The 22,773-nt window shown below is 39.9% G+C and overlaps 1 protein-coding gene across 2 annotated transcripts in view; it reads right to left on the bottom strand.

Annotated features, from left to right (window-relative positions):
• Positions 1-22,773, bottom strand: part of LOC121506925 (membrane-associated guanylate kinase, WW and PDZ domain-containing protein 3) — a 395,012-nt gene that overhangs the window by 114,125 nt on the left and 258,114 nt on the right. For both annotated transcript variants that reach the window (XM_041782974.1, XM_041782975.1), the window contains exon 2: positions 19,523-19,639. In XM_041782974.1, the coding sequence (XP_041638908.1) occupies positions 19,523-19,639 (117 nt within the window). The remainder of the gene's footprint in view (positions 1-19,522; positions 19,640-22,773) is intronic.

The following is a 22,773-nucleotide window of genomic DNA, read 5'->3' as shown; positions in this document are numbered from 1 at the left end:
CCCCCCCATTTATACCTCTTCCACACTTACAGTGAAGATACATAAATTGTCACAGGGGCTGAAGATCACAGCTTTAATCGGCACTATTAATTGGGTTTTAAACAGTTGTAGCTAGTGGCAGCCATAATCTAAATCACTGATAAACTGGCAGATATTAATAAGCAGAAAAAAAAAAGATCATTTTTTGGGATCTTCTGCTATTAGATCAGTGCATTCATTTGCAAAGGTCTGATACCACATTTAAGACAGACTATCTTACTGTCTTTAATAATAGCTATGACATTTAAAAAGCAATACAAAGCCATAATTAAATCTGAACTCTATCATTATTTTAATCATCTTAATCATTAAATCCCTGGACTTACATAAAATAATTCTTATTTTGGAGGACTGGAGGGAGGAGAAGCAGAGGACAAAGAGATCTGCCCCTGAAATGGTGCAAAACTAAAGCATGCATAAAGGTCAGAGAGTCCAGCAGCATGTTTCCATGACACGCACCCGTTGGTACACGCCTCGTGCATGTGCATCTACAGCACTGCGGTGCTGTGCGCATGACTGGAAATGTGAGTCTGTGAGGGATCAGATTCTTTCTGCCCATCTCTGATCTCCGCGGGGAGTCTGAGGACTTAGTGTGACCCTCAGCTCTCTGTCCTCTTGAAAAAATCCTCCCCTCTTTGTCCTCTCCAGAGCTCTTGAGAGCCTCCTCCAGCGTTTTCTTAAGAGTCCAAATGTGATGGAGCCGTCCCAAGACCCGGGGAAGAGGACCCGGGGATTTAGTGCACACAGACAGTAAAGACTTGCTCTCTTTGTTTCTCTACTCCTCACCCTCTCTCCTATTCCTCCAACTGGGGCTGAACCATACTGGGAAAAACTGACATTGCAATATTTTGTCCAATCCCTGAGATATGTTGCATTTTTTTTCAAATAGTGAAAAAACTATAGCAGATAAATCTAGAGTATTTTTATGTACAATTATTAAAATTTCAGTCATGATTGGAGTACTCTCTTACTGTCATCACACATCCAGTCCTTTTAATTCTTTGCATCATACTGCAAATATTCACAATTATTAGGAAAATCAGCACAGCAGACCTGGTGTGCAAGGTTTGTGTGCAGGATTTTTTTGAAAATCTGATTACAGTTACGCAAAACTAATCTGAAAACTAATCTGAAACAACCCTAAATGTCGTCACAGAGTTAACAAACAAAGGGTGAAAGTGCTGCTGATTGGAGGAATATGCTCATATGAGATCTGTGTGTCTGCCTCAAGTGTCATGCTGGTGTATCTGTGACAGCAGCAGTGTTGTCGGTAGCTTGACCATGCGGGATGCACAGACTACATGCAGAGTGCTCTGTTTTCTGACTACTGATGCCAGACATGTCAGACAGACAAGAAAACTCACAGTATGATACCAAGTAACACAGAAGTGGCAGCGTGATGTGCTTCAAGTCATGACTACCACTGCACATTGTTTGATGTGTTCGATTCACACATCACAGCTGCAGATGGACAACAACATATCGTTCAGCCCTAACTACAACTCAGACCCAACTCACTGCCCTCCACCTACTCTTTCAGTTGGGTTGTAGCGGTACTTGTACCCATCCTGAGCCATCAGAATCAGAACTCCCCTCCACCTTTCAGAAAATGTATGCTGAAACAAGCTGTTCACAGATTTTCCCCTTATGATGTCATGTGGGGAGCTTGGAAGAATGTTCCACCCTCCTCTCCTGATCCTCCTTTCAGCTGCCAGGATCAGGAGAGCTACATCCATTTCCTAAGAGGGGTGGAGTCAGGGGCGGGGTCAGACGGCTCAGTAACATTTAAAGCCACAGACACAGAGGCAGCTCTGAGCAAGGCTGAAACAGAAGGGTTTTCCAAACATGCAAAAATCCAATACTGGTGTTTTTTCAGCATCAAATTTTACAAGCATGTTTCGGGGACCTCTGAGACCAATATAGACTTGTCTTAGAAGGGTAAAATATGTGACCTTAAACATCTACATGACCACACACATTATAAATCATCAATATGATACACTGCCGCAAGATGCATGCTTTACTCTGCTTATTTGTCGTGTGCACTCCATCCATCCATCCATCCATCCATCCATCCATCTTCTTCCGCTTATCCAAGGTCGGGTCACGGGGGCAGCAGCCTAAGCAGGGAAGCCCAGACTTCCCTCTCCCTGGCCACTTCATCCAGCTCTTCCCCAGGGATTCCCAGGCCAGCCGAGAGTGTCCTGGGTCTTCCCTGGGGCCTCCTCCCAGTGGGACCTGCTCAGAACACCTCACCAGGGAGGCGTCCTGGAGGCATCTAGACCAGATGCTCGAGCCACCTCATCTGGCTCCTCGCGACATGGAGGAGCAGCGGCTCTACTCCGAGTCCCTCCCGGATGGCCGAGCTTCCCTATCTCTAAGGGAGAGCCCAGACACCATGCGGAGGAAAATCATTTCTGTCGCCTGTATCTGTGATCTTGTTCTTTTGGTCACAGCCCACAGCTCGTGAAAGGCTTCGCCCAGCTCTTTTTTCACCACGACAGACCGATGCAGAGACCACACCACTGCCGACACTGCACCGATCTGCCTGTCAGTCTCCCGCTCCATTCTACTCTTACTCGTGAATAAGACCCTGAGATACTTCAACTCCTCCACTTGGGGCAGGTTCTCACTGCACTAGTGCACCAACTATATGTGATAGTTTAAAGCAACAAAAGTTGGAACAATCTTTTTCACTAGTGCCAGTTTAAAATAATAGTTTCCAAGGATTATGCATCTGGGACTTGTTGTTGCTTTTCTCCTGTTAAACTGAGTCCAAAACCGAGGTACGAACCAACCATGACTTCTGTTAAATGTTACATACAACACCTCTCAGTATTCCTTCCACTGTAGTTTGGTTATTAATATTTACATGTTAAACTGGCATAGAAGCCACAACAGTACGTTTATTGTGGCTGATAAAATTCTTCAGCTTGTTGCCGTGTCTCAATTCAGGGGCTGCATCCTTCAAAGGGCACATTTGAGAACTGAGTATGTCATATTTATACGTTAAAGCCTGTCCCATTGTGTAGGCTCCTTTAAAAGCAGCTGAAAAATGCATCCTCCTTTCCACAACCATTTTACATTTCCTGAAATTCATCCTGGAAAGATTCTACCCCTGAATTGGGACACATCTATTGACTTGTGTCGTCATATTGGCAGGATGGACAAACAGGACAACAGTTGATGATTTAGTAAAATTGACTTTAGGATCAGTGGCACTGGCTTCCTCTGTTAATCTTCTTTCTGTGTGTACTGCCTACATTGTGAGTACAAATCTACCCACAAATATGTTCATTTATCAGAACTTTGTGATGCTGGACACATTCTGGCAAAAGTTTGGTTGTAATTTGTAGTTTTGTGCTGTACCAGTGTACTCCCTCAGATTTCTCTGTTTACCTCTACCCTGCAGTATTGATTTACTGCAATGAGAAAACAACTTCTCAGTGCCAAAAAGATGAGGGGTCAAACATGTAGGCTACAGCATGTTTACAGGGTGAGGCTGCTGCTTGAGAGGAAATGCAATATGAGGCCAACATTTAAGGGGAGTTTTCCAAGATGATAAAAGGTGACAGGAGAGCCTATTTTTCAAAAAGCACCCAGTCTGGAGAATGCATAAAACATGTTTTAATACAGACTGGGTAAAGAACTGAAGATTTTTATCTATAATGATGCAGAACAACAACCAGATTGCATTTAGACCATGTTTACATGCACATCATGTTTACAACTGATGGCCAGTGGCTAGCAGTGTAGCTATGTGAGCAAACTGGTAAATTGTTTCTGATTTTCTAATGATGCACTCTTGAATTAGAGCTGCTGTTTGGGTTGCACGTTAGCAATTTTATCTAACTTTGAAAAAGCTTTTTTCTTGCTGTATGCTAATGTAATTAGTAGCTTGAATCAAAAAAAGCCAACATGAAGCAGTTTACACCCATTATAATCAATTTGTGCCGCCAATTGGTAATTAGATAGCAATTCTTCTAAAGAAAATCATCCCGTCCTTGTCTTTCTCACTGGGTTAAAGTGACCGTGATGTGATGTTTATGTACTCATCCTGGATGCCAGCTCTTCTTTGGTGCAGTGGTTCTCAACTGGTCAGGCATCAGGACCCACCATCTCCCCCCCCCCCCCCACCCAAATGTATTCAGTGAAAAATGTTAAAGTTTGGAAATATGATGGGAGAAAAATGTGATTAAACAAGGAGAAAGGCCAAAAATGTGTTTGAAAAATACATCCTGCCAAAAGCCCTGGAAGGACATACTAGTACATGCATACCTTTTATTTTGCTCTATTTTCCTTATAGAGCATGGACATTCTGGTCATTTATCCAAGAATTACCATGTTATTTTGGGAAAGCTAGCTTTGTTATCCTGGGAAAAGGAGATATATATACTGAAATCTCGAGAAAAAGACCAAAATTTGCTTGTTATGATAGGAAAATCTAATGCATAGATGTATGCAAACTTAAGGCTTCCATACATCACAGACTTTTCCCAAGATTTTTTTTCCCAGACACACCTTCGCGACCCACTGGAAACAGCTCTGCAACCTACTTTTGGGACCCAACCCATCAATTGAGAACCAGTGTTTATGGTATTTCCAACATGGCCATTGCCATCATATAGTGTTAAACTCTGTTTCAGAGATCAACGGATGATGTCAGACTTAAAGTTAGGTGATGATAAGGTAAAAATGTATCCAAGGGTATACCTGTAGAAAAGGCCACAATCATAAAAGTCACAGGAAACCTGCTGTGTATTGTATGCATGTTTATGAGGTTTGGCTTTTAAATAAAGAGACTGTCCTAATGAGGACAGCACCACAGTCACTCAGTGTTATATATCAAAGGTTGGGTATTCATGCACAACTGCTCTAAGTTTACATCAAGTGACGAAGTGAGTTCACAACTTCATGACTTGAATTTTTTGGTGAAATTGAATAAAACAGCAGCCAGATCTTTTGGTACCTTGTCTGAGGAGTATGGGGAACACTACATGCCATGTTCACATGTGTTCGAATGGAACTGAAGTTTTAGTGAGGGCAGAGAGAATGTCCAAGACCATGAATGTTCTGGGCGCCCATGTACATCAAAAACTTCTGGAAACACAAATCATTTTATAAGAATGGCAGCAGGAATGGTCTCCATTGATAAAGAGACAGTTCGGCAAATTCTGCATGAGTACAAGTGTTTCCCAAAGCTGTTTCGAAACCTCTGACTCCTGATCGAAAGGAAAACTCAAGCAAATTTGTGGAGACATTTTGGAACAAATTGAGAAAAATCTACATTTTTTAAAAGGAGTAATTACATGCTATGAAACTTGGATCTTCAAATACAATCCTGAGACAAACTGGCAGTGCATTCTGTCTGAAGACCTACTGCACTGATGTTCTTGTGTTTCAAATACATGTGCCAGTGTGCAGTCAATGCATTGGAAACACAACTGTCACCAAGGATAGAGAAAGCACAACAAAGCAAGTCCAAATTCAAGGCCATGTTGATTGTTTTCTTTGACATTTAGGATATATTTTTGGAGGCATCACTATTACAAACAGGTTGTAGAAAAAACAGTGAGAAAAAGTTTGAAGACAGAGACCACTATTGTGGAAGAATGGTTTCATTCTTCATCAAGACAACACGCCAGCTCACACTGCTCTCTCAGTAAAGCAGCTTCTGGTCCAAAAATCAAATCAGAGAGCTTGATCACCTTCCCCATTCACCTGGTCTAGCACCGTGTGACTTTTCCTCTTCCTAAGATCAAATCTGTGCTCACAGGAGCACGTTTTGAGTCAGACGTTAAGAAAAGAACAGCAGAGGTTCTGAGACAACTGTCTGAAGAAGTCCTACTCCACTGCTTTGATCGGTGAAGACCTGAATGCAGCGGTGTGTTGATGCAGAAGGGGAGAGTACTGAAGGAGAAAGACACTGAACAATTTTTGTTTTCAATAAAACTGTATTACAGCATTAGGCTTGTTTTTAATAGCCATACCTCCTGTTATTGCACAATGCATGAATAAATAATTACTCTCTTTATCTGACTATTCACACAGAACTTCACATTATCACACCCTGCCTGGTGATGGTGTTTGATTCTTAATGTCTCAACTATTTCTGAGCATGAGAGCAGAAAAGAGACTGCATGAGCAGGAAGAAAAAGAAAATGTCATCCATCGTAAAATCACTCCTAGCACCCCTGTAATAAATGCCAGGTCCATTTAGTTTTTTTTCTAAATCAGTAAAAGAAGAATTTTCTAGAAGGATTGGATAAAACATGTAGAGGTGCATACTCTGCTATCCAGCATGTGATTGGTCAGAACTGCTTCTTGTATTATTTAGACTGCAAATAGAAGTGACATGTTGGTGAACAACTTAACAAATTATCTTTAAAGGTTTAAACTTGAATTATGAATACTTCACATTGTAGCTTGCTATTAAAAATGTAAATAAAAAACAAAGAACAGAGATTTGCAAACATTTTTTTCAATCTATACTCAGCTAAGTGGAGAACAAAAACATGATATTTAATATCAAACTGATAAACCCCAAAAAATTGGGAGAGAAGCATGTTTACCACTGCATTGCATCACCTTTTTTTTTCTAACAACCCTCTGTAAGAGTCTCAGGCTGAAGCTTTTAAACGTTGAACTACTGAAAGTTGAATTCTTTCACATTCTTGCTTGATTCTCATATTTTGTGCCTCATTATGAACCATACATTTTCAAAGGGAGACAGGTCTGGAATAAGAAAGGATACATTTATTGTTAAGATGTCGTCTGGATGGTACCTCTCAGTATTAATAGGGCCGTCCCAGATGTGCAAGTAACCCATGCCAGTGGCACTAATATACCCCCCACTATCACAGATGCTGGCTTTTGAACTTAGTGTTGACAACAGTCTCTGCGAATTCCATGTTATCCCAGAGGACACAATAGGCATGATTTATCCCGTTCAGGGGGCTCGAGGCTACTCCAATTGTCACTGGGCGAGAGGCAGCATACACTCTGGACTGGTTGCCAGTCAATCGCAGGGCTGACGTAGAGAAACAAACAACCAGGAAAGCTCATACCTAATGCCAATTTGAAGTCTAGAGTCACCAATTAACCTACCGAGGATGTCTTTGGTGGAGGGGAGAAGCCAGAGAACCCACGCAAACTCCAGAGAACATGCAAACTCCAAACAGAAAGGCCCTGACCGGGAAGCAAACCTCAGTCTTACTGTGAGGTAACACACTAACCCCTGTGCAGCTGTGCAGCCCTCCATGCCCATCATCTCCACAAACAATCTGACATGTGGACTCATCAGACCACAGCACATTTTCCACTTTTAGTCAGTCCATCTTAAATAAGCTGCAGAGATATTGGCAATGCTTCTGAATGTTGTAGATATATGACTTTCTTTGCATCGTAGTTTACTTTCACTAGTGGATGCAGTTACGTATGTATAGGGATGGGGATCGAAATGGACCTGGTTCTGTGTTGTTGAAATACCTGAAAATCAATAACGATTAACGTTTTTAGCTTATCGATACTGATATCAAGTCTCACAGGGTCTATGAGGTAAAATCATTTGAAGATAAACTGGTGAGAGAAATACATCAGTTCTTGCAAGGGGAACATAATAGCACATCAATATTGTGCATCACATTAAACCAGAATGTGGTTCATTTAACTGTCGGCTTGAGGAAAAAAGACTGCGCCTGTGCCTGAGGTAATAGACACTCATACCACTCTCTTCAGCTGCTTCAGGACAGTTTTCTGATTCAGCTGATCAGATAAATGCTTGTAATTGATCCAAAACTTTATAGCAAGTCCTGTTTGTTAAAAGTATTAATTCAGTGTTGAAATCCGTGGTGGAATCTGCAAAATTGAAGTTAATTAGTGACCTTAAAGAGCTGAAAGACGGAAAATATGATGTGTTCAGGTAACCTCAGTAAATTAGACGACTGTATTCTATACTGTATGTTATGAAATCTTCATATGTCACATAAAAATGTGGAAAAAAATTAGTTTTTGAGGAGAAACTTCAATAAGTACGGTTGTGAACATGAAGAATGTGTTTGTATTTGAGGGATATTAAATAGAGGTGACAGACTGAATCATAGCTTTTTAACTGAAGCACTACTCAGCTCAGACCACTTGTAGTTGAAATATTTCATTTCATTTTGTCTTTCAACCAAACTAAAAAAAGTATAAAAAGTAAGGATTCAAATAATGAGTATCGATAAGGGTATCAATATCAAGAAAAGTTAACGATCCCCATCCCTAGTGATGTACTGTGTTAAATGGCGAGGGTTTTCTGAAGTGTTCCTGAGTCCATGTTGTGATAGGGCTTTTTTTGCAAGGCCACCTAAAAGTCAAAGGTCATCCCATTCAACAGTGTTTTTTGGCCTTGCTCCTTATGTGCAGAGATTTCTCTAGATTCTCTGAATCCTTTGGTAATATTACTGTCTATATGTGATGAAAGCTGTAAATTCCTTAACATTGCATGGTTATTTGCCCTTGGACTATTTACCTTGGCTGTCTTTCACAGAGCAGAGAACACCATCATTGACTGTGAATGACTGAGCCTTCCAGAAGTGCTTCTTTTATATGGCGATGTTTTATATCCGGTATGCATGCATCATCTCAGTGCCTTAGATCTGTAGATACTGTATACCACAGGGCACTGAGGGTCATTACCAATCTTAAGTCCTTACTCATCATTTAGCGTGGGCTAAATCATTGCCATGTAGGTTGTAAGCCATGTAGGCTTTACTCAATCTGCTTCATCATACTTGTGTGATTCTATTCAAGTGAAAAGTTCTAGAAGCTACAATCTTCACTGTGTGACTCAGCCACAAGACTCTATTCCCAAAATCCGTCTTAAAATGGGTAAAAGGAGTTTTAGGTGCTGCTCTTCTACAATCATTGACAAAAGTATTGGCACCCCTGGAATTTTTCCACAAAATACACCATTTCTCCCAGAAATGCCGTATTTTGTAAATGGTGTATTATTTGGAAAAATTCCAGGGGTGCCAATACTTTCTCCATGACTGCACCAGAGACTCCATTCTGGAAGAGCTGGTGTCTTTAAACTTTTCAAAAAGTAGACTGAAGGCATTGAAGGATGATGCTTTGGGTTGTAAATGTCTTGACCGATGACTTTGAGCTCTGTGACTCATGACTGTTTGGTCTGTGTTTGTAATAGTTTTTATGAGTAACTGCATGGCGGTGAAGGGGTTAGTGCTGTTGCCTCACAGCAAGAAGGTTTCTGGTTCGCTTCCTAGTCCGGGCCTTTCTGTGCATGTTCTCTCCACGTACTCTGACTTCCCCCCGCCACGAAAAGACATTCTTACTGGGTTAACTGGTGACTCTAAATTGGCCGTAGGTGTGAATGTGAGCGTGCCTGGTTGTCTGTCTCTACATGTCAGTCCAGGGTGTACCCCGCCTCTCGCCCAATGACAGCTGGGATAGGCTCCAGCCCACTGCGACCCCAAACAGGATAAGCGGTATGAAAAAAATGGATGTATGTGTAACTCTTTGGCTTTATACACTGAAGTAAATAAATAGAAATAAACACTACCCACTAATATTGTCATCTCCAACTTACCTGTGGATTGCCCCAGGTGTTTTTAGAGTATTTCACACATTTCAGAGACTTTTCTTACCCCTGTCCCATCTTTTATGAAGCATTTTGCATGCATCAAATTCAGAATTCTAATTCTCATTCAACTTTTTTCTTTTTTCTATGCACATTACATAACGTCCCAACTTATTTGGAACTGGGGTTTGCATAGGACCCGTTATCGGTGTCCCAAATTTATTGAAGGTGTTGCAGGCCTCAAAAACAATGAAGAATAAGAGTTATCAGGCTGAGCATCAGATATTCTGTCTTTCTTCAGAATTTAATTTATTTTAGATTCAAAGGATGAACACTTTACTGTATTCTGCTTTTATCCACATTTCCCACAATGTCCCAACTCTTCTAGAAATGGGTTTGTCAGCTGCAGATTTGTGTTTTTATTCATTGCACTCATTTAAAGCTTATTGCATCGGTCAAGTCAGTAATTCCAAATCTTTACTTCTATTTTCTCATTAAAATTCATTCTAAATTAACTCATAAGTCAGAGAGAAGTGTTAAAGCTAACAGAATGAATCCCAGTTTCATACAAATGGCAGGCTTGGGTAATTGAAACAGAGAAAGAGTGAAAGTGTAACAGAGAGGGTGAATGATGGGAGGCTGAGAGCGGGCGAGTGAATGATGGAGGTGCCGTCACCGTGCGAGTCCTGCTCTCTTGCTCATTAAGACAGTAATTCAAGCCGGGGATTAGGGAGTCAGGCTCGGGCGGCGAGGAGCGAGCCCACTGGCTGCTGATGATGAATGGTGGTCATGGGCTGTAAAACCTCAACGACCGCTGCTACTGTATGAGAAAAAAAACAGGGGCTACGTTAGCAGCTGCTGTCAAGATGCAGGTGTGCATACAGGTGAGTGATAGAAATGTGGGTTTGTAAGAGATGAAGGTGAGAATGTCAGGTTTCAGCGTCCGTGTGAGAGAAATCAGTGATGGTGTGAATTATTTAATTCTCTATAATCATTTTCTGTCAGTCCACAGAAATGGCGTGAGATTCTCTCGGCACAAAGGAGGTTTGTGTGGGAAAAAAAAAATCAATAAGAGCTCAAGCTGAACTCAACTGTACAGGATACATCGAGGCTCAGAAATGACTGACAGATATAAGGCGGAATCAAGGAGTGAATAAAGGGATGACAGACAGGCACAACAAAAACAGAAAGAAAAAGCAGTAGTTCTGCAATATTTCTCTCCTCCAGATGATACCCAAAACCCTACAACAAAATTAAACATACATGAAAGGTAAGGAGCTTACTTCCTGAAAATATGTCACACTTGTGCATGCGAGACGCCTCTGAACGAGACAGAGCAACTTCCAGGCCCGCGGGGGGGTTGCGGAGCTGAGATGCTACTTGTTTGTGACAGTGCAGTGCCTCAGAGTCTGTCATCGCCTCGGGAGAAGTCGCTCTGCATGTGACTAAAACCTTCTCCACACTCAATTATGGCGCTCCTCTAAGCAGAGTCAGGCTGCAGCAACAGGATGTGGGAAAGATTTCACCCAAAATATCTGTGCAAAGATTACCGCGGATACGTAAATACAGATACTGCATCATTGTTGTGTCTACTTGTTTATCCTGTTTCACTTCCATACTTTGGTCCAATCCTGGTCTTCTCCCTAAAGCCTGAACTCTGAACCCCAACAGATTTTAATGACGCCAGACATGCAGCTATGCGTGAGTCCATGAGGGGATGGTATATAAAAAGAGGAATGAGACACACCATTATGTCTCATCATGTTTCCTAGAAGAAGATGCACCACTGAATAAAAACAAAAGAGAAGACCTCCAGCATGTATGCGTCTTTCATTACAGTGTTATATAATGCTGCAAAAATAAAGCCAGGGAGACATTCATGTTCACTCTTTGGGGAGAAAATCATCAGTAAAACTGTTAGAATAGCCACAAAGTGACTAAATAGATGTTGTCAATCAAATCAGTCTAAGAATCCATCGCCTGTCACTGTTGAATCAATAATTTAGCCTTTCCTTGAATGGGTTAAAATTTCTCAGTCCGTTTGGGGGTGTTAGTTAGCATGAAGGCTCATTTGTGCTGCATTTAGGTAAGAAAACAGAACATAACATTTCAACCTTCATGTGTCCTTTTGTAGTATTCTTGGGGAATTTCATTTTCATCTTGTCAAAATTTTAAAGGGTTTTCAAGCCTCAGGCACGAGCTTTGGCAATTTCTTGTAATTTTGATGGCTTGTTGAAAAATGAACTTGTACTCCATACCTAAAATGCACTGTGTACAAAAATCCTACTGTCTGTGTCCCTAGTGTCCATTTTGGTCCGATCTATCCATCCATCCATCCATTTTCTATACCACTTATTTCGTTGGGGGTTGCGGTTGGGCTGGAGCCTATTCCAGAGGTGCATGCATGGTGTGCACCTCTGGAATAGGCTAATGCATGCAATAAATGCTGGGGATTTTTCTGTAGTATTTTTGTGAAAATTGTATTTTTTACTATTTTCCACTAGATGGCAGCATTTACCCTATTGTGGTCTATGGGGAAAAACAGAGAATTTTTAGAATTAAGTCTTATCTTGTTTACCCCGCATAAGAACCCCTACTCATTAAATCTGAGACTTGAAAATCTGTGTGTGTCTTTGGGTGTCTGTTTCTTCTGACTTCAATCTTTGCCTTCTACAACTTTGTATGTAACAAATTGAAAATAATAATTATAATAATAATGATGTGCTCTGAATCAGCCACAAATGTCTTCTATGTTAACATGTAACTTTGGCTGTTAAGATGTTTTTGATTGAAATAGCTTTTGATTTCAGTGAACATGACCTTCAAATGCTGCAAATTCAATTCAACCTATAAAATCTTTTAAAACTCTGTTTTAAAAGAAACATAATAATGTGGAACAGTGCATTTTGAGGTTTTTATTAAAAAAAATGGTTATCATCATGAAGTTTGTTCAAAAACATCTGAATTATGCTCTAACGGCTGATGACTTGAAAAATATTCTGACTGTCATTTGCATTAATATTTAGGAAAATAAGAGAAAAATGTCATTTGCATTATAATGTCAAAAGCAGTGTAATTGGTGGACTCAAACAGCTTTTGAAGCCAATCCATGGCGGCTTCCATATTGAAATCGTGGTCTCAACCGAACTTTGGATCAACTCCAATGGCAGACAAGAGCCCAGTTTCTAGCAATGTGCTCACTGGAAAGACTTTTGAGCCAAGTCTATACAACCAAAATAAGTTGTACATTCATGCCTCAATGGGCCACTGATGAGCCACATAACCTACTGCAAGACTCATAGTTTCCACGGTAAAGCCACCTTCAACAGACCCAGGATCCAAACATCTACAGGCCCTGTTTGAGCCCCTCACCCCAGCTATGTAGACTGACGGGTCACACATGCAAGCTGCAGGTAGTGCCAATGCTGATACTAAGGCCCACACAGGGCCACACAGAGATTAATTCAGGAGTATATGCAAAAGTTTTTTTTTGTCGTATCGGCGTTTTGGGAGGCTGTAAACGCTACTTTTTGAAACCAGGTACCAGAGTGAACAAATCTGTATATGCCGACCATTTCGACTCCATGTGGACAACCAACTGCATCTTTCTTGAAATGATTATGTCATGCATAGCATAGCCCACTTACACCGCACGTGTAAAACCAAAACAACAATGGTGGACTACAGGGTTGTGTTCATGTTGCAGAAGCTACTGAGCTTATTATAGCTTTTACAGCAAAATCTGATGCTCCTTTACCACCACCAAGAACAGCATACACCAGATGTTCTTAAATCCACCACTGAGAACAACCAGAATGGAAACAAAGAGAAAGTTTGGGGCAGTTTTCTGTAATCTTCTTCTCTCTTTTGGTGTATTTCTGTGGCAGCGTTACATTTCCTGAAATGATCCTGTATTTATGGAAACTTTTTCAAAAGGAAAAGGAAATACATCGTTTTCGTCTCTGTTTGGACAAGGCATAACTACCCTACCCAGTGGACCCTACTGGCCCCCTCAAACAAAACAAGTATTCACCATTTAGATATCCCAACTACCTGATAGAAGGAGGGGGAGCTGAATGCATAGTTAACTACATGTTGTTACTGATAAACTTACAAGTATCATCAGTTTTCTATCAGAAATAAAACTTGCTGGGCTGGATGATCATGCCCTTCACATCATGATGTTTGCAAAGAACTCTAAGTAAGTCCCACAGGAATGACTACATCAATTTGGACTTGCAGAAGTATGTAATTTGATGCATCAGGGGTCCAATTTGACAGTGGGACAGCCCTGAACCCTCTCACACTGATGAAAAAAATCCCACTGTGAGATTCATGAGTGTGGAGTCTTAGATTAAGCAGTCTTATGATGCAAAATCTTTAAACATTAAGCTGCATCTTTTTTGAGGGAACTGTCAGAGGGAAGAAAACATATTCAGTTAGCTGTTTGACACCTGCATGAGTTTTTAGCTTGTTAAGAAACAGATTGACTTCAGGACTGCGGCCTCTGCATGACCTGTAGAAAATGCATTAGCAATAAAATGTGTACAAATTGAAACTCTGAATGTAAATTAGAGGGGCATCAGGAAAAACTAAAGAAAATGGTCCAATTATTTCTTTTTTTTTTTTAGCTATTTTCACAACTGAGGGAAATGACACTGCTGCAACACACCCTGATGATATTAATTTGCAGTTTTATTGTTGTAACACCTTTGCCATGCTCATTTTAATAATTTTTCATGCTTCCATTTAAATTACGACAAAGCTGATCATCGAAGAAGACTAAACAAGAAAAAGGAAACAGCATCAAGATTTCATTTTAGGACTTCAGATATCTGACCGTTCCACTGGTGTTTCTGTCTGCATCCACAAAGAAGACTGAAAACAGAATACAGTGATTTTAAAATCCTTTTGAACCTAAATTCAATTGAATACAGCACAAAGGGAAGATATCTAATAACCAAACTGATAAAAATTTAAGTTTTTTATGCATGCACTCTGAATTTGATATCTGCAACACATCCCAGAAAAGTTGGGATGTATAGCACTGTGCTACATCGCCTTTTGTCCTAACAACACTCTTTAAGTGTCTAAAGAACTAAAGAAACTGAAAGTTGAAGTACTGAAAGTAGTATTCACTTTCAAACCAGACACAAGTAAAATCATTCTCACCTGTTAATTACATGTAAAGTCAATGTAAAGACCAGACAGATGAGAGTTCACCTCAGGACATAGAATGTGGAGCACAAATGGAGCAAGTAGTTTGCTTAAATGCAGCAAAACCCGTCACCTTCAGCGCACCATTTGCTTCAACTTCTTATTGCAAGAGTTGAAGAATCTGAACTGAACAGAGAGATCCTCTGGTGACGTTACCAGAGGATCTCCGGAGATCAGCCTAGAGAGGAGGAGGTTCATTGAAATGGAAAATGGAGGATAAACTTGAGGAGTCTGTCGGTGGTCAGCCTGAGCAACACGACACAACACGCCTGTTCTACTGGCACAGGATTTAAAAGGAGCTCACTTGGACGAAAGTGAGTGAGGAGGTCAGATTGCCTGGTAAGTTGTGCAAACATTTGTCCGTCACTTGATTTCAGTTGTCTACTACAGTTGGTCGGGCTTTCCACAACAGATACAAAGCCGTAATCTTCTCAGTGTAGTCAAGTTCAGCCATGTTTGTGGGCAACTGACTGAAATGCTGGATGTGAGAGAAGGCAGCACTTCCCCTCTCATGTCTTTTGGGCACTTGCATACATGTGGGTCATTCCACGACTCTGACAGACTTTATTTGCCCCTGTCCCAACTTTTTTGGAACATGCTGCAGGCATCAAATTCAGAATGCGTGTACATTTTTGATAAGTTTGAACATAAAGTATCTGGAGGAACTAAACTTCATTAAATTGAACATAAAATTAAAGAATTTGCAACGCAGAGTTTCTTTATTCAATCACATTTTAAAAATGTCCCAACTTTTTTGGAACTGAGGTTTGCATCAAGTCCTCATGCACTTCAAAATACTGGTGCCATCATTAAACATTTCCCCTCTTTGGAATAACAAAGGGAATAATTTAATGCAGCAGTTCTGCAGACTCTTAAATCAGCAGCTGTTAATATCCATATTGATTACAGAAATATTGCAATCAATAGACATTTCCATCAGGTATAAACTGCTGTTACCCTGATAATGTATCCTGCTGCAGCTCTCTGCAGAGGCTCTTGGCAGTTCGAGCAGTACCAGACTCTTTATTTACCACTCCATTACTGATTTGAGCAAACAATAATAGTTGGTGACGGCCCTGCTGAACAGAATGTCAGCGAGGGAAAGCAGAGCAGCGAGGGGAAAACGCGGCGTTATTTATGGAAAGAATATGACTTTGATCACTGCCATGATATGCTACAGCCGTAAATAAGTTACATAGAGGTTACAGAGATGTCCTTGGCCGGGGTTGCTATGGTGACATTGAAGAGTGTGAAGGGATGACAATGTTCTAGTGCTGTAAATATGAGGGTTTGTGTGCTCAGCCTCCATGAAAAGGGAGCACATTAACACAGCTTGTGGGTTTGATTTCCAGCTGTGTGAAGCACACACAACATCCTCATTGTTCCCATAAGGTGCTTCAGATAAAAGCATATATGCATTGAAAGTGGGTCATACCGTACATTCCTGGTTCTCTTTGTGCTGCTCGCTGCTTTCAGTCTACTGAATGAGAGTTACGCACGCAGCAGAGGAGGCAAGTAATGAGGTACAATTTGTTTTTATACCTGGGCTGATTTTTCTGGTGTCTAAACTTGACTATTTATTATTTAACTTTTAAAACAACAACCTATTTTTCTACCTTTTTCTCCAAAAGTTTTCAAAACTTACTTTTCGCTTCAGTGAGGATATTGTTGAAAGGATTCATTCAATTTAAATTTTTTGGTAGGCCTTTAAAACTGATGGTCACTCTGTTACAGAGCCTGGCTAACCTATGACTGTCATTTACTTTATATGGTTTACAAAGTTAATTTTGTATTATTTCCCTTAGGCAGTGGTTCTTGAACTTCTCAGCCTGTGACCCCAAAAATAAAGGAATACAGTTATGTGCAGACAAGGCTGGCCATAAGGGGGGATAAAGCCCAGCAAACTGGGGGCCCATGGGGTCAGCAAAATCATGGTCAATTGTAAAGTTAAGCTGTGATAACCATATTTTATACTGAACCTGAATAATAACTTTTATCAAATAAACACTTTTTATTATTGTCTTATGCTGTAGTAAATTGCCTTCTTAAAAATGTAAATCCCTTTTCTTAAAAACAGAATTAAAATGGGTTAAAAATGGCTAAAATTGGTTAAAAATTGCCAAAATTGATGAAAAAAGTGGTGAAATTGGATTTTGAAAGTAGCAGAACTGGCAAAAATTACATAAAAGAGGCAAAAAATAAGCACAAAATGGCAAAAATGGGTTAAAGTGGCAAAAATGGGCAAAAAAAAGTGGTTAAAGGGGATTACAAAGTGGCTGAAATTAGTTTAAAGTGACAAAGATGAGTACAAAAAATGGTGAAATGGGAAGAAAAATTAGATGAAACTGTCAAAAATGGGTTAAAATGGCAAAAACAAGCATAAATAGTGGTAAAAGGGGATTACAAAGTGTCTGAAATGGGTTTAAAGTGAATGATGGGTGGAAAAAATGGTGAAATGGGAAGAAAAATGGGATGAAACTGTCAAAAATGGGCATAAGGGGCAAAAATGGGTTTAGAGGAGGTGAAACTAGGCAGAAAAAAGTGTTGGAAAGGGTTTGAACTCTACAAAAACTGAGTCTACGTGGCAAAAATGTGTTAAAATAAGATAAATTGGTGAGAAAAAGTGATGAAAATGGGTTACAATTTTGCGTAATTGGACCCCAGTGGGGTTCTGACCCCCATGTTGAGAATCATTGCCCTGAGGTACCAAATAGTGTCCCACAAGGGACTATATTAGGTTCTATTATATTCTCCATATGTCCATACTTAAATCAAGAGGCTTACAAATAAAAAAAATATTTTTTAATGCTAATGAGAAATAAATGTATACTTCTGCCTTTCCCTTAGAGACACGCTGGCTTCACACCAGATGACTTTAGATCTCAACTGGTTTTAAAAACATGGGACAACCAAGACAAAAGGAGGGGTTTCAAAACATTTTTAGTATTATAATCCTAAATATGCACACATTCGACAATTCAGTCACACTGTGAGACCAGGGACAGGACAATTACACCCCAAAAACCAACCACTCTGCCAGAACACACAATTCAGTTTGCCATTTCAACAGACAACCCAGATAGTTGCAGTCAGCCGTATGTGAGGTTTTAACCTAGTCTTGTTTTGATACAATTAGAAGAGGCTTAAGGCTGGCAAGTGAATTTTGAAGGATAATAAATGAAATTTGTAATCCTGCAACTGTACAGAATCATCAAAACAACACAAAATCACATCATCTGTTTGGAGATGGATATCACAATCATTAATAAAGGAGACAATATTGTTGAGATCAGTTTTACTTAACACGTGGCTCTTTTGTGATGATTTGTGGCTCTTTACGTCTTGATTTGATCTATCATTTCCCCAGAAAACCTTAAAAAGGAAAATCTGATCTCCATCCATCGCAAGCCACATAAATCAGTTTATTTCCCAAATTTACACATACAGTAGGCTTTAATTTTATAATTTGTCTATATATTTTTGTACCCATTTGCAATTTTTTCTTCACCATTTGTCTCCCATTTAAGCTACCCTTTGCCATTAAATGCCAGTTTTTTCCACATTTTCCCCACTTTTTTGCTGCTTTTTGCCCATTCTAGTCACTTTTCACTCATTTTTGCTACATGTTTGCTGCATTTTGACCATATCAGCCACCTGTAACTTATTTTTTTCACTTCTCAGACATTTTTGCCACTTTCTGCTATCTTGCCACTCTTTCTCCCCATTTTTGTCAATTTTTAACCCAGTTTTAGCCATTTCATGCCTATTTTGCCCATTTTCACCCATTTTTGCCCCAGTTTGATGCTTTTTGACCATTTCTGCCACCTTTACCTTATTTTTATTGCCACTTTAACCATTTTTTACCACTTTTCACGACTTAGATTGTGGCTCTTGCAAAGGTATTTTTTTCAACAATATGGCTCTGTGGTTCAGCAGGGTTGAGTAACACTGATATAGATTGTAAAGAACACAGGACCCAGAACTGAGCCATGTGGAACAACTTTGTCAATGGCAAAAACTCAGACTGAGTATTTCCAGCTTTAACACACAATAATCTATCACACAGGAAATGCTGGAATAATTCACAGGCCATATAGTCAACGCCAATACCAATATCACGGAGAGCTTGTATGAGAAAAGCCAATGTCAAAAGCTTTAAAAAGGTCAATAAAAGTAAAGTATGTCTTTCATACATAAAGACTTACTCAGAATCTAATTGATAACTCAAGTTTTATTCCTTTCTTTCCCTGGAAATCTCAAGAAATGCATTTTTCTCTTCTTTTTCTCCAGAATGTGTCCTCTGTGACCTGTGAGGACTCTCGCTTGATAAAATAAAGCAGCACATGTAAAAAGCATTGGAGCTGATTCAAAGGAGATTTTTGGTTCACTAACTTGGAACAAAATGAGTCAAGTACTCACTTTATTTTAAACTTACAATACTTTGGGTTTAAAACCATCTCATACGAGGTTCAGGTTACTTTGTAAGAGGAGGTTAGATGTTTTATAGAGGGCTACTTTTCACTTTCATACTGTGAGCATTTTCAGTCCACTTATCTATTCCCTTTTACTTCAGTAACAAAGAAAACTCACTGCTCAAACTTTCTAATGGAGCCTTTATACAAAAGCATAAGCACTTCTGCGCCTCCTTATGCCACCTCTATATGCAGCTCTGTATGGAGTACTTACAGGGAATGGTGCGTAGGTAGAGGTTGTCCCGTATGATCTGCTGGAGCTTGTGGTCCAGTGAGCCCTTCTGAAACTGCAGACTGAGGTAGTGGCGCAGGTCCGTGTTCAATACTTTCCCTGCAGAAACACAGGCAGAAGCATGGAGGGTCAATAAAAACATAGAGGTGCGCTCTCTCTGAAGGGTTTCAGCGGAGAAGGAAATCTATCCTGGTGACATGCACCCTCAGAAAGTGATCAATACCACACTGCTACATCTACCTGTTTTCTCCTGCAGAACACAGCTACCCTTTCATCGGATGGATGTTTCATTTTCTGCTATTTTCACACATATTGAGTGCTTGATATCATATAATAAATCCCTGTGTGAGGATTTCCTCTAGATTTAATTTAAAGAAGAGAGAAGATTTGTTTGTTTTAGATCAGTAGATGCTCTATGAGAGCAGTATAACATAAACAAGCACAGAGAAAATACAGCCCGTGCCCCACAGACACATTAACAAATTAATGGTTAGTCACCTCAGTATTTTGTTTTATGAGTTTAAAGGCTCATGCCAGCACTCATTTTCATGTCGACAGGTGCGTAGGAGGAAATTTATTTTTCTGCAAAAAGTAGACAGGATAACAGCAGTTAAACCACCTCCTGTCTCATCAAAACCACAATGCTATGAGAACTAATCCATTTCTCCTGATTGGGACTTTTTAAAAACACTTTCCTGACTGGATGAGGTCAGATCAGACCACGATAGAGTACCGCCCACACCGGATGGAAAAACAATTCATTCCTGTGCTTTATATTCACTGCCAGTGTCCTTTACTTCTGCTTAAAAACAAAAGAAAATTAACACAAAGCTGCTGTGTGGTGGGATGCACTCCACTTAAAAAAAGTCTGATAAGCATCAAAAATGAGGAAAAATAACCTCTGAGACGACAAAGGAGGATGCATGACTGAACATTTGTCATGAACATTTGAAAACTGTGGGATCCTGTCACTCTTATTCAAAGACTAATCATAGAGGTTAAAGTTAAAGTATGCAAGGGTGGCCTGTAGCTCACGTGCCAAATGCACAGGCCTGTACTAAAATACTCAATATGGTTTCGTCATGTGCTCCTTGCCAGTAAGTGTATCAATACAGATGTTTAGAACTGATATGGCTGTAAATGCTGTGATGGCAGTTTTAAAATACACACCACCTACAGTGCATTTAACAAAAAGCCAACAGGTGGAAGCACAAACTAAGCAGCATGCTTCTGATCAAAACAAATTTCTAGTACTATGGATGAGAAAGTCTACTGGCCAGCAAGACTGAAAGTAAAGATAGTGGAGTTTCTTCAAACACCAGAAAGTCTGGAGTTGGACATTCAAAGCTGTGCAAAAACAAGGTAAAATAATGCAGCGACACCAGTCTCACTCTACAGGTAAGACACCACTCTAATTAGCAATTAGCAACAACAGCTTAGCCTGCCACATCTGGCACTGAATGACCCTTTAAAGTCAGCATTTTCTTCAACTTCTAAATGGCATCAAAAAATCAAAGGCAACATTTGATTTGTAAAGTGTTGAGCCGTACGGCGTAGCTGAAAATTAGCTTCAAGATGCTGTTTAAGGAGTGTGAGACAGGCTGTTTAATCCAAATTTCTTTAGTTTGTGAACTTTTCTGTGGTGTCTATGTTTTATGCAGGTGTAAATCAGAAAGACATTGCAAATACAAGTGGGCTTATAACAGCAACAGAGACAAGAGAGAGGACCACTTCAAGTTTAAAACAGGGATGCATATTGGATATCCAAAATGCCAATATTTAGCAATAAATATAAGCTAATATCAATACCTAAATGAAGTTCAGACCTAAAACTCCTCAAACACATAATTCAGAGTTTGAGGATGAACAAATTAACAAAGTTCAGTCACAAAAAACACACTTTAAAGTTCAAGGAATGAACAAAGGAAAAGACTTCAGCTGATGCAGGTCTGTTGGTCCAGCCTGATATTTGATTACTTTGGCGTTTGTATTTAAAGCTGATATAGGCTGATTTCAAAACCAAACTATAAGTTTTAAATATCGGCAGAAATTGTTCTATTTGCAGATAAAGACATCACGCCAATATTATTGTGCATCCCTAGTTTAAAGGGTTAAATATTATTGTATTTGTATTTTATCATAGCCTAACCTGGCACGCCAGATGGATTTGTTTCACACTTTGATCTGGTAAACCTCTCACAGACAGTGTTTGGGAAAGGGCTGAGCCTTTACAAAAAGACTCAGAGGGTGATTGGTGAACTTTCTGTCAAATCTTTACAGTCCAATCAGAGCAACAAAAAATGTGGCGTAGCCGCTACCGAGCTGCGCTCCTACTGAAGGAATAAACTCCATAGAGAACTGCATAACGCGAACCACAGCGACTGTAGACACATCAGTACACGACTTTTGTCATTTTTGAAAAGAAAAGGACTCAGTGCTGTTCTTTGTTCTTCTTTAAACGAAGAAAGCTCTTCAAGCTCTGATAAAACTGGTGCTTTAGCACCATCCTCGCTAATGTCTTCCGCCATTATTGCTTGCTTATGTCACGACTCCGCCACACCCGAAAAGTAATGCCCCTCAATTGTTTTTACAGCAAAATTTCTTTTGCTGTTATCCTCTACAATAAAAACAGCTGTCTCATGATATCATATTGTGGCCTCTGTAGCATGATAAGTATACTGAGACTGTGGGAAATCTCAGCCCTAGTACAGAGACTGCTGTCCTTGTGGTTGGTGGCCTGAACTCATTTCCAGCTTGTGGCTTCTTTCCAGCATGTCATTCATCACTCTCTATCTCTCCCTTGCTGTTCATCACCCCTGTTGTTTATATTTTACACTATTAATTGTCAGAGGTGCTCTGAATTAAAATCACTGTTAAATTTGCTGATGACTCAAGGATTATCAGCCTTTTGTAGAACCATGAGAAATGCCACAGTCCAGTTCTGGATGTTCTGTTCAATGGCGTCGTGACTCAGACTCTCATCTCTCTAAGACAAAAAAGACGCTGACTGATTTATGTAGAAACCAACCTGTTACTGCACAGTGGAGTCATCTAAATACTGAGGTACTATCCTTGATGATGAACTGACCTTCAATCCTAACACCAACATAGACTATCTTTATCTCAATGCCCACCTATCATGATGAATCCATCTATTATGCATGTAACTACTGCATGTATCTATCTATTTGTGTATTTTATGATGTGTGGACTTTGTTGTAAACACAGGTAAG

The sequence above is a fragment of the Cheilinus undulatus genome, linkage group 3 (genome assembly GCF_018320785.1).
Source record: "Cheilinus undulatus linkage group 3, ASM1832078v1, whole genome shotgun sequence".
Classification (NCBI taxonomy): Eukaryota; Metazoa; Chordata; class Actinopteri; order Labriformes; family Labridae; genus Cheilinus; species Cheilinus undulatus.
Note: the sequence above shows the minus strand (reverse complement) of the source record. Positions and strands in the feature narration are given on the sequence as shown.